Source organism: Amaranthus tricolor, chromosome 4, assembly GCF_026212465.1.
Source record: "Amaranthus tricolor cultivar Red isolate AtriRed21 chromosome 4, ASM2621246v1, whole genome shotgun sequence".
Lineage (NCBI taxonomy): Eukaryota > Viridiplantae > Streptophyta > Magnoliopsida > Caryophyllales > Amaranthaceae > Amaranthus > Amaranthus tricolor.
The window spans coordinates 24,674,599-24,687,980 of NC_080050.1; the positions used below are offsets into that span (position 1 = coordinate 24,674,599).

The window sequence follows — 13,382 nt, forward strand, 5'->3', positions numbered from 1 at the left end:
TTATTGGACTAATTTTATTATGAGACATGAATATAATTTGTGTTTCTATTTTTAAAAACAAAAAAAAAACATTTTTGTTTGGGAAAATATTTTTTTTTAAACAAAAAAAATAACTTAATTCTTTTTGTTTGTAATACCATTTAGGTACTTAATACTTAGACAGTTAGACATAATTTTGTGAGACCCAATGAGGTACATTTAGAAATGGAAAAATTCCGTATCCAGTTTTTATGAAACGCTAATAGTAGGACTTTTGTAAGATTTTTTCACATAGCAGCATTCAGTTTATGCACTATCAAACTGTCGTAGCATTTTTGTTAAATTCTTGTTAATTCTGCTTAATTCATCATTTTGTAAGATTTTTCCACATGGTAGCATTCAGTTTTTGTTCTCAAATGTTTAATTCACAATTTTAACTTTTAATTCACCGATTAATTTATCAACGCCCTTAAATGTTGCAACAATTAAGTAGATATGTATTAGTGCTTGGAATGCACCTTTTGAACTTATGAAATGCACCTTTTAAGCTTATAAAATACACATTTTGAATTATTTATTAGTGTTTATAATGCATATTTTGAACTTTATAATGCCAATAATTTAAATGAAAATAAAATTGTTACAACATTTAAGGGCATTGATAAATTAATCAGTAAATTAAAAGTTAAAATGATAAATTAAATATTTTAGAGCAATAACTGAATGCTACCATGTGGAAAAATCTTACAAAATGATAAATTAAACAAAAATAAACAAGAATTTAACGGAAAATGCTACGACAATTAGATAATGCATAAACTGGATGTTACCATGTAAAAAAATCTTACAAAAATTCTACTACTAACATTTAATGAAAACTGAATACTACTGCATAAAATTTCCCATTAGAAATTAATGCATTGGATACATTATTTCCATTTATATGTTGATCTTCTGATACTCCTTAATATTCAGCCTACGGCTGGGTCCCTTTTAGTTGGACTTTTGCCAATATCGTAGTAATTTGATCTAGAATACTTCTAACTGTCTATTTCTCCATGATTAAAATTATTAAAAGTTTATATTAAAATTTGTATTAGAACTAAAGTGTTCAAAACAAACCCGACAGTTTAACATTTGACCTTGTAATTGTATTCAACTTTAATTCGTCTTTAAAATAAATTTAAAATTATGTAGAAACCAATGTGAACATTTGACCCGAAATCGATCCGATAATCCAGCTGAGCACCTCTAATTAAGAGGAATAGAACAAAATACAACTTGAAAATATTTTAACTTTATAGATTAAAAATAAAATACACTGATTAAGTTTATTCTAATGTAATATTTAAATCTCATGTAATCTTCTATTTTCCATACAAAAAGCTTTAGTTTTTACATTATAATTTTCAAATTTCAATATACAAAATTATCCAAACCTTCACACTAATTGATTATAAAAAAAACAATTCCATCCTGGCTTAAATACAATAACGAATGAACAAGTGGCTTAAATACAATATACAAAATTATCCAAACCTTCACTATAATCTAGTGTTTCCCTTCTATAATACAAATTCTATTCAGCAAGAAACAATACTCCATATCCCAAACTATCTCTTGCACTAGTTCATCTCGTATAATTAGCCTATTTTTCTAATTGATCACTCTAAAATTATAAGTGATTATTTTAATAGACTAACTGTGTACATTGACCAGTTCAATAGGGATAAATTTGTGATGCGCATTTCATTCAATATGATTGTTTTGCGGAGGGCTCTTTTCCTTCTTATAAGCACCCAAAATGTCGATGCCAAGACCAATGTTTAGCAAATTCATTCCGATCATTCCGAATAAAGCAAGTGGGAGCTCTACACCCTCCTCAAACTTGGGTGCATCTTTCAAAAGTTTGATCAATATAAGTATGTGGGGCAATAGTCGAGCGAAAATGAAGGTGAACCAATTTAGAACCCATTCCGCCTTCACTATTGCGCTCTCTGCGCTCCGTATCCCAGCCATCCTTCTTACTTTCCTCACGTGTAGAAACACCGAATGTAACTGTCGTAACGGTTTAAAAGATATCAGAATTCTTCACCTCAAGAATGGAAACTTACCAATTGTTTAGTTATAAAAGTGTACAGCATTCCATTTTTTCAATGCTTTAACCAAAGGTGTTCATTCAGGTCATTGGTTAATGGGTTAACTTCAAGTAATGGGTTTATAATCGGGTCTTATCCATGTAGGTTTTACATAATTGTAAGTCCATTTTTTAAGTCAGGTCGGATCGGATTCAGCTACATGATCGGGTTAATTTCAAGTCGTCGGATCTGTTTTGAATAGCTCTTTTACTAAATAACTCCTGCAGATTTAGTTAGATTTAGGGAGTCAAATGCACGCAATCCTATCCTTGCAATAACAAGAGTTTGTTTTACTTGTAGGAGAGTATGTAACCAAATTCCATCTCAAAAATTCTACCTTATCCTCCTAGTTTTGAAAGATTTATATGTTAGACAATTTTCCAAGACGATTATTTTGAAGATTCTTATCCTTTTCCAAAGACAGTTTTCCAAAGGCATGGTCGTTGCAATACTTTACGATGTTGACTATCCCTTTCATAGATGATATGACTAACATTCGAGCATTTTAAAAGAGACAAACCGTTGACAAAAAACATAGATAAAAAAGCTTAATAAGAAACATGAAGAGAGTACCTCACATATTAGGGTTAGAATGAGGTAGTTGATGGTGACGTTACGATACAGGGCGAGTGTGAAGCAAATAAGAAGAATCAGGTGATGTGCCAGGATAGACGGGAACCAACCGGTATATAGTCCATACTTCAACATATCCAATTGATCATAAGCAAAATAACCGCAAGAGAAACATAGAGTTGTATATGCCCATGGCCAAGTACTACGGACAAGTTGTTCATGGTCAAATATTTGAAGAGAACGTGTGGTACTCCATTGGTTGAGCAGAATGAACACCACTGCAAAAGATGCAAGCAAGATTGTAAGACACACGAAATAAGAGGATTAGGAATCAATACTTTGAGTGCAAATTAGCAAAAGAAAGGAAAACTTTTACGTAATTCGATCGGACCCCCTATTATAGGAAACACGCACTTCATTTCTAGAAACTTCTTCGATTTGTCTTTCAGCCCGTCTCATCATGAGACGGACTCATATTATAAGCCTATTTCTCTAACTGATCACTTAAAAATTGTAAGTGATCACATTAATAGACGTACATGGACTAACCCAATGGACATAGTCTCACCATGAGAGCGTCTCATTTAAGAATTTGTGTTTTTCTTTTTACTCCCCTTAATAGCTAGCAGAATAAGGTTGAATTAGTCTCTAGTTGATCCCACAAGGCCACAAACAACTAACTGAAGCAAGGAATTTAGATGTCTTGTTTCTTGAATGGGTTTCACCATCATGCCAGATTAAAGTCAAGAACATCGGAATAAACTATGCTAAGTGAAGTAGGTAATGCATACACATTGACTTATATCTTGCAAGAGTAGGGCCAAACCAATTTCACATGTTTCGCTAATGGCGAATTTTAAAAGCGAATTAGCTAGCGAATTATGTTACACTGGGCTAAACCAGTCTTCCCTTGATCCAGCAACCGAACCGACTAAAGAAGGAATTCACTGCATTATTTTCTCGATATATTGTCGCTCCAGCCTAAGTCCAAGAATGTCTAGATCAGCTCCACATTGTTATAGTGTATAAGCTAGCGCCACCTCTTTTCCCCTCTTAATTTGTCATCCCAAAGAAAAAGGAAAGAAGACAACAAACTAACAAAACCCAAGGCCCTATATGTGTATGTCACCGAATTCAACGTTATTTTCATATAACCATATGAAGATGCATCCTATTTATAACAATATAATCATCCACTACTTTATTGATAAAGTCCAAAAGTTCCGGTGAGCCGTACTTCAATATCACAGAGATCAAGTGTAAGGGAGCAAAACCAAGCATATAATACATGTTTTGAACTTTTACTTAAAAAGGCTTGAATGGGCTTAATCAAAAAGAGGGTCAGTCGAAAACTTTAAATCAAAACGCAACTTCTAGTGTAAATGGTGCAAACTGCAAAGTCTTTAAATTAACAGTTGAATATCATACAGAATTTAACATTTTAATATTGAATAGTACTAAATTATTCCATCAAATACACAAACAAAAAGCTATGCAGAGATTAGAAAGCAAATAAGAAGACTTAATTGTATACTAAACCAATAACCATCTCCACAATGCAAAACCAAAGCAAACAATAAGAACTCAGCGACTTTACATGGATCAGGAACTCATCAATACGGTGTACATGTTCAAGTGTTATACTCGGGCTATTACAAGAAAATACTGATATTTTTGGTCCAAAATGAATTGCCAACCAGTATCACATAATTCACTAATCTTCTCGCAAAACAGGAACAGAAAAAAAAAAAACAAAAAAAAAAGGTTTGGGCTATTATGTGGCCATTTAAAGCAAAACACAAATTTGAAAAGTGAAATAGCTGGCGAAACTTAGTTACACTGTCAAAGGGTATAGCATGTGTAGAATAAACAACACATTCAATTTCCAATAACTAAGGGTGTCTTCAATATATTATATATATATTGGCTATAGCTTATTTAAATTTATCTTAATCTGAACCTATTAATTTGAACTTATTCAAGCATGAGTGAAATAAACATGGAAATTCTTGTCAGTACTCCTTTGAATTCTACCAAGTCATAGAATAGAACCTAAAACAGCATACATCTTTCTTTGCCATTGGAAACATGGGTCTTTTTACATTCCTCCAGATTGAAAGGAGTAACTTAAACCATTTCACATTGGTTCTTCCCAATCAAAAGAACCACATAATAGCTAAAAACTCAACACCAATACACAATGTTTTACACATTTTATCAATGATACAAGCTAACATGATAGAATTTAAGGGCAACCAAAATTAAGGACGAGAGGTTCACTACTAGAACCAAAACCCATTGGAAGCTACTCCTCAAGTTTATAAAAGGTATACTCTCCCGGCTAGCACAAGTCCTTTCAACGCACTTTGGCCTCACTCCACATCCCAGAAAACTTTCAAGGAGGACACTCATCTAAGACTACTCCCCCAACATGTACGCTTAACCGTAGAGTTCTTAGCAAATGGAGTCCTTGAAAAGAAGATATCCCTATTCTTTTTAAAGCTGAATTTGGGCTATCTCTCCTCCCTCCGATGCGGAAAAACTCACAATCACGTAACATTAACTTGCATTACACTAGACTTACCAATCACAAGAAAACAATCAAACAAAAAATTAGCAAAATTAGTCAATTCAAAACTGAAAAAAATTGACCCCAAATAAGAGAGAGTTGGAATTAAAATTACCAGAAGCAGAAGTAAGCGAAGAGTGGAGAAGAGAGACAGAAGTATTGACAAAAAGGGGTTCTTTAGAAACAGAAAATCGAAGCACCCAATTGGAAATTTGGAAGAATAAACACCCAAAAACAACAGGAAGAAGCTCATTTCTGTTATTCATACAAATTTCGTATCCCACCGACACTCCCCACATCACTAAAGTAGCCATAAAAAAGGAACCTGCTTTGCTGCGCTTCTTACTGTTAGTTCCTCTCACCATTTTTCTTTCTTATTCAGATAAATTGTTTGAGTTGCACCAAAAGTTTCTGGGTTTTGGGGATTTAGAGAGGGAAAAGGAAATTGGGGAGATTGCGATTGCTTTGCGTTAGGGATTAAGCATGCTTAAGTGGCAATTTTGGAATCCAAAGGGAAGATCAATGTTTTGAGATTCATCACTTTTCATTTTATTTTTAATTATTTTTGAAGTGAATCATCAATATTGATAGAGAATAACTCCCTTTCAGCAATTATTCTAGGTGCTCTCGTGTCTTTGTGATAGACGCCTGAGTCATGACGCCTCCCACCAGAAGTTCATCCTCTGTTAATAGAAAAAGAGAATTACAATAAATATAACTTTATGTCATTGGACAATATTTCATATGTAATTACTTTTAAAGATTATATAATTATTTTTTGTACGATTTATGTGATTATTTTTAAAGTCTATATGAATAACTTTAAGATTTATATGATCATTTTGAAAGATCTATATGTTTATTTTTATTTTACTATATGATCACTTTTAAAGCTTATGTGATCACTTCTGAAGCATACGTGATCAATTTTGAAACTCATAGAGATCACAAATTCTTGTGAGAGACGGTCTCTTTGAGAGACCATATTTAATTGGGCCGGCCCATCATATATTTTTTAATATATTGTAAGTAGGTATTAAGAATAATATAAGTAGACATTTAAGGTATTGAAAATAGGCATTAAGGATACGGTAAGTAGGCATTAAGAATAATGTAAGTAGGCATTAAGAATACGGTAAGTAAACATTAATCTTTAATGGGCTGAGCTTGAAATACGTCTCTCAAAGAGACGGTCTCTCAAGAGACTAGCTGTGTGTTTTGTGGTTGTGTTGGTAGTGTTGAACTTAAAAATTAAAAATGATCACATATGTCCTAAAAGTGATCCTATAGGCCTTAAAGTAATCATATAGGTCTTGAAGTAATCATATAGGTCTTAAAAGTGATCACATAGACTTTAAAAGTAATCACTTATAATCATCAAAGTGATCACACATGCTTTAAAAGTTATCACATAAGTCTTAAAAGTGTTCACATATGCTTCAAAAGTAAGTACATAAGCTTTAAAAGTAATCACATATGCCTTAAAAGTAATCATATAGGTCTTATAAGTGATCATATAGGCTTTTAAAGTAATCACTTATAATAGTCAAAATGATCACACAAGCAAAAGTGATTACATAAGCCTTAAAAGTAACTACATGAGTTTTAAAAGTGATCACACAGTACATTAAAAATGATCACATAGGCCTTAAAAAGGATCACATGGTGATCACATAGGTCTTAAAAGTAATCACATATGTCTTAAAAATGATCACAGACTTTAAAGTAATCACTTACACTAGTAAAAAGTGATCACTTATGCTTTAAAAGTGATCACATAAGCCTTAAAAGCGATGACATAAATATGATCACGTAAGCCTTAAAACTGATCACATAGTGTGCTGACCCACTATTAATATCCTAAATATAGAACGACTGCATATGAGATTGTCTCTATGTCATAATATGCGCATGCATTTGAGAATAACTTCTTGTTTGTACATAAAACTGGCCTCCTATTTTATATAAGTTTTATTATTAAGGCCTAAGGCCAAATATAATAGTCCACAAAGGTTAGGAACCCTCTCTCATTTGTAAGTGACTTTTTATCATATTGGCTAAAGTCAAATACACACCTTCTCTCTCTAAACTAAACACATTTGTGATATACTATGGTACCAATTTAGGCGTAGGAGGCACCATTTTAAGGGCCACCCAGGGTGACGGTGTTCCCTGCAGGATCTCGGAGACCACCAACCTACCACCACGGATGAGCCCACTAGAAACCCCTCTCCGGCTTATTTTGGAGAACTTTACGGAGACTTTGAAGACATGGATTAGATAGCAATTTAAGCTTCACCAACAATCTCACTACTCATATCATCTTCCACCAAGGTACTCCTCATGATAGTATTTCATTGATTGTACTGGATCTAGAATAAGGGACCCCCGTTTTACATAGGAACACTTCCTAAATCCCGCATTTTAAAATAACTTTTTTCCTTCCTCAAACCAATTTTCCCACATTTTCGTCTAATCAAATCATCATCCAGACAACCACAATAGAAATTGAAAATTTGATGCTTAAATTCGATAATTTTACATCTCCAAATCAATCTAAAAATATAAATGAAATCGTAGGTTAATAGGGAATGCTTCGTATTGAATGTTTTTTTTTATAATTCTATTATACTTAAAAATAATTTATGATCAGTATTTTATTGATTCAAACAAATTCATCTATTGAAAATTTATAGTCGAATTTGATGACGAAGAATTGGATCGTTGATGAAGATAACATAAACATTAGATAGTATTGAATTATTTTGAAACTAGTAAAATACTTATGCAATGCACGGTTTTATAAAGTTTAGCATTTATGTATACTCATGCGCAAATGTAATTCATGATTATTTAAGACTTGTAATTTGAGTTTATAAAATTTGAGGATCATGTATTTAAAGTCATTTTTAAAGTATTGAGTAATCAATATTTTAATAAATCTTATTATAACAATTTTTTTAGGATAAAAAAATAATTTTCTATTAGTTGAGTATAATGTAAATATTTATGTAAGTAAATCAAAATTTCTATTTATTTTAATTTAAAAAGACTTTATTTTCAAAATTATTTATACACTCCAAGTTAATAATACCATATTATTATTAATTTAATTTATTTTTCTTTTATTTGGTTCAATTATATATTCTTATATACATATGAAAAAATATATATATAAATTATATAAGTACAATATCTATTAATGTAGAGTCAATTCTTTTTAATTATGCTGATTAAGCTCACACTTAAATGAGGCATACATAATAAATATTATATTTGAAATTTAAAGTCATATACTAACATTTGGAATCAAATGTTATATTCCAAATTATGGATGCATAATAGGAGTATATTATATTTTTCAAACATTCTTTATTTAAACCTACCATCAAAATAATTTTTAAGGAAACTATTTTTGTTTACATGAGTTTTCATCCAATTAAATAATTTTAAATGGCAAGATTCTTATAGTTTTGCCATTTGTTATTTTCCTTCAAAATTAATAGTATTTATGATGGTATTTTAAATTGAGAAGAGTTAAGATCATTATTTGATTAATTTTTAGTTTTCGTCGTGAAATAAATTTAATGGATTTGGCCAAGGTATTATTTGAGGTGTACGTGCAATGACTATTTATTTTGAGTAATATGTTTCAATTCACAAACCATGAATGGTGAAAGTGGTATCAAATGAAGATTTATTTTAGGAATTATTATTTGTAGTTTGCTCATCATATATTTGAGATTATGTGTAAATAACCAATTGTGACTTTATTTTATGAATATTTTTTAGAGAATAAATTTATGAATATTGTTTCATCGGGGACATTTGGATAAATAACTTATTATTAATAGACGTCAATAAATTAATAGAATAAGATATTTTGTAAATCTCTTTATTATGGTAATTACTTGTAATTAGTTAGTTTTCAAAAACTTAGAGATTACTCATTGTATTTATTCTCAAGACTTATGGAAGGAATGGCAAGTCATTTTCAAATATAAATAGTGAAATTCAATTCACTAACAACATATATATTTGAGAAATTATAAATGGTACCCCTTAATTTTTGCACTTTTATCATTGGTACTCTTAAGTTTTTTCGATTATCAATGATACCCTCGTGGTCTTACAACCGTAACATTTATTAATTTTTTCCGTCCAAAATCATCCAAAACTGTTAACTTTTTTTTCCTTTATTTTTAAATTGAAAAATAAAAGGAAAAAAGAAAAAAGTTAACGGTTTTTGACCGTTTTGGACGGAAAAAATTAGAAAAGGTTACGAATGTAAGACGCTTAATAACACGAGAGTATCATTGACAATTTTCTATAGGAGTATTTGTCTACTAGTTATGGGTACTTTACATGTTGGGAAATCAACTTTGAGGTTTGGAATTTATGTTGGTGAAATTATTTGATCATTTTTTCACTTAAGTTATAAAATCATAATGTTTGAATTTAAGGCATTTTGTTGGAATATAATCATTTTTTTATTATGTGATTTTAAGGGCATTGATCACTATTGAAGAGTTGTGAATCTTGAATTTACTCATTTTCTAAAAAAAAATATTTAAAGTCAAGTTATTTTGTTTCCTTAAAGATAAAAGATATTTAAAGTCAAGTTATTTTGTTTCCTTAAAGATAAAAGATATTTAAAGTCAAGTTATTTTGTTTCTTTAAAGATTGATGACCAACTGTTTTCATTTTATCACTATTAAACTTTTTGGGGTTTTTAATTGATGATCAAATTTTGAGTTATGAGAATAAATGATGGAAATACTATTTTACTAAGATTATGATTTGAAAACCTTGAATTGGAGGATAAAAGTCTTTATGACATTATAAGAGTTAATCCTATTATTTTCTCATGATGATTAATTCGTGTTTAAGAATGTGTGATGTATTATTTGATTTTAATTCCTAAATTTACCATTAACTTTTGAAGTATGAGGATTAGTGATTTGGAGCATTAGAGATTGCATTGTGAAAGTGAATTGGTGAATTGGTAAATAAAATATGACAACAAACTTTCCTATTATAATATTAATAGGTTACTCCCCATTCATTATAAGCCTTTTGTGATATTTTTGGGTTTCAAAGCCTCTTTAAATTATAATGCATTTTAAGTGCAATCATTTATATGGGAATTATATGATATTCAAATTTAAGAAATAGTTTTGAAAATTTTAAAGTTTCATATTTATTTGTGAAGTGATTGTTTTTTTGGTAATACTAAAGGATAATACTCCTTGGAGAATATTGAAGTCTAATTCCCTATAAAAACATTTGATTTCATTTTGATGGAGGAGCATGTTCACATTGAGCTACTCCCTGTGAAAGACTATTTCTTGGTAAGATGGCCTTAAAACAAAGAGCTCACATGTTAAGAATAGTATTAATTGGAAATTCAGTCCATATAAAAAGAACATCTTACGGTGAGAATGTCTCACATAATAATATATATTTCACATTTGAGATGAAAAAATCATTTGTTTAATAGTCTTGAATATAGAATTTGTTTAAAATAGGTTTGTTTGCTCATTTTAGGATTATTTCTTTTTTGGGAATGTGAGGGTAGTACTAGTAAGCTTACAAGAAGGACAATGCCGACCCAGCCCAAAGTGCAACCGTGAAGGCCCATGTAAAACTGTAATATCAATATCAATATTTAAAAATGGCCCAAATACAAACCAAAAAATGAAAAGCTATTGCACTAATGGAATTAATAAACATTTGGGAAGGCACAAAACATTGCATTTATAGGTTCTCTTTCTCCTCCCTTGCTCCCTTTGTGACATTGTTATAATATTGATGGATTTGATAGTGATTAGTGTGCATCATTTATGGAAAATTGTGTTGCATAACTCATTTAGGCTATAATATAAATTGACTTTATGAATGTATGTATTATAATTATGAAGCACTCTAATATAATTTATAATAATAGGATGAGTTTTATGCTTCTTAATTGTTCTTGAAGGAGGATGTTGTTATAGCATTATGACTTTGTGTCTTAAGTCTTGTGTTCTTATTAAAGTGGCTATGTTGAGGAGATCGTGCTTTCTAAAGCCTAAAATAGTACTTTTTTTCGTTTTGAAATATCTGTTATATGTTGGTTATAAGTACTATTCATTGTTTAAGTTTATTTTATATATTACGGCTAATTTGTTAGCAAAAATCTCGTCAAGTGGGATGTTATTTAAATTGTCTAATCGCATATTTTCATGATATTAACTTTTTATAATTTTTAGATTTATATAGTTCAATATATAAATATATAAAATAACACATTGAATTGCATAAAAAAATCAAATGTAACAAGTATAATGGAACGGAGAAAGTTTTTACATTTCTTTCCATTCCTATGACTTGCAATGTTGAACGTGAGTTCTTTTGAATCCTTAATAATATTATCACCGATAAGAGATGTGGGGATGTGGACCGACCTCCTATAAAAGATTTGGTGCTCGAGACTTTCTTGAGCACTCATGAAACAAGGTTACAAGTGTGATGGTGGTTAAAGATTAAGTGCATTTTGTCGAAGCAAACGCCTTTTTAAAGTTAAAACATGTGTTGAAGATGTCTCTGCTCAAATCATAGAGTAACCTATTGTCATTGATAAAGGATACATGGAATTCAAGACTTTGTCCACTCTTAAGAATTCGTAAGTTGTAGTGCTTCCCTTCTAAGAGTTGAGTTCAAGACGTTCACTCTTCATTAAGTGTACTGTTATGACTCTTCTTTGGCTAATTAGTTATCCTCTTTTTCTTTTGAGACATAAACAATCTTTTGCGTGGGAATGTTGGATTTAATGTTTACTTAGGAATATAGAAAGAGCACTCGATCTCTTTTGTTCGAGTGTCACTCTAAGTAGCTAGAAAAAGAGACGAGCGTCTGACAACTTGGAATACACACTCGTCATACTAGAGCGTGTGCTCCACCAAGTTAGAGGCCTTTTTGGTTTCAACTTGTTAGCTTTTATTGCTTGCTATTGATTATTGTTATTGTCCAAAAATTAATTTATGAGTCTTAATCATTATAACATATTTTTGGTTGTTATGTCCATTATTGGTGATTAAATGGTTGATTAAATTTCGCATTTATTTCTGATTTTTATTTTCGGTATTTTTATATTTTAAGAGTTATTAACTGTTGACATTCTAGGTTCTTTTTGAATTCTACTCAACTTGATTATAATGGTGTGAATTTCAATCCTCTTTTATGTAAATGCATATATGAAAAGGATAATGTGTTGACCTCGAGCAGCGAGGTACCAGAGACACTCACTAAATATCGTTGTTAAGAAAGGGTCCTTACGTCCTGCTATTAACATTCCAAATTATCTTTCTTAAGCACACTTGCCTTTTCTCTTATTGTGTCATCATGTTTGATATTTACTCACATTTCAAAGTATTAATTCCAATAATTTCAATTCTAATTCCAAGTCTCTAATAGTGAGTGCTGTAAGAAGATGAATAAAAGTTCGAATTATTATGAGAAAGTAGTATACGTGGTTTCAGGATTTTTTCTATGGGTTCAGATATATTCTCGAATCAAGCAATTCATACAATCGGCTAAAATCTCATATTTCAAATTAAAAACAGCAATTCTATTAATCTAAAGAGAAATTACAATAATAAAAAGTCTAAATTCTCATATTTTAAATCAAAAACAAAAATTCGCAAGTCCCCTTCTCTCTCAAGGGTTAGGGTTTTCTCTCCCAAGTTTTCTAGGGTTTAAGTATTCCGGTGGTTCTCTTCGTTGAAGACTATCATGGCGGATTCTCTAGTGGAGCAATGCTCCAAATTTAATATTGTGAGTTCTACAAAAGAGGAGATTATTAATTTGGGGAGGGATCCGAAGAGGGTCAGGATGTAAGACTTTCTTTGTGTCTCGTGGGAAGATTGTTAACGGATAAACCTCTAAATTTTGAAGCCCAAAAGCGCACGCTCATGCATATATGGAGCCTTAGGGAGGGGGTCGTGATAAGGGCAATGGAATCAAACCTCTTTCTCTTTCAATTCTTTCACTGGAAAGATAGGGAGAAAGTTTTGAATGGGAGGCCATGGTGTTTTGAACAAAGATTACTTGTTCTACAAAATTGATAAAGATGTGTAGCCATC

At 30.9% G+C, this 13,382-nt stretch overlaps 1 protein-coding gene across 1 annotated transcript; it reads right to left on the reverse strand.

Annotated features, from left to right (window-relative positions):
• Nucleotides 1-1,316: 1,316 nt before the first annotated feature.
• On the reverse strand, nucleotides 1,317-5,944 carry LOC130811092 (uncharacterized). The gene is made up of 3 exons (XM_057677268.1): nucleotides 5,375-5,944; nucleotides 2,691-2,968; nucleotides 1,317-2,037 (listed from the first exon to the last, which is right to left on the reverse strand). The coding sequence occupies exons 1-3, from the start codon at nucleotides 5,622-5,624 to the stop codon at nucleotides 1,729-1,731; spliced, it is 837 nt and encodes a 278-aa protein (XP_057533251.1). The 5' UTR covers nucleotides 5,625-5,944; the 3' UTR covers nucleotides 1,317-1,728.
• Nucleotides 5,945-13,382: the final 7,438 nt, after the last annotated feature.

What these genes read in the sequence shown, in the direction of transcription:
- LOC130811092 (XM_057677268.1), bottom strand. Translation starts at nt 5,624, where the DNA reads ATGGTGAGAGGAACTAACAGTAAGAAGCGCAGCAAAGCAGGTTCCTTT. An exon ending in TTCGCTTACTTCTGCTTCTG is followed by an intron (nt 2,969 to 5,374) that starts GTAATTTTAATT and finishes CATCTTTTGCAG; the next exon opens with TGGTGTTCATTCTGCTCAAC. An exon ending in TTCTAACCCTAATATGTGAG is followed by an intron (nt 2,038 to 2,690) that starts GTACTCTCTTCA and finishes CCGTTACGACAG; the next exon opens with TTACATTCGGTGTTTCTACA.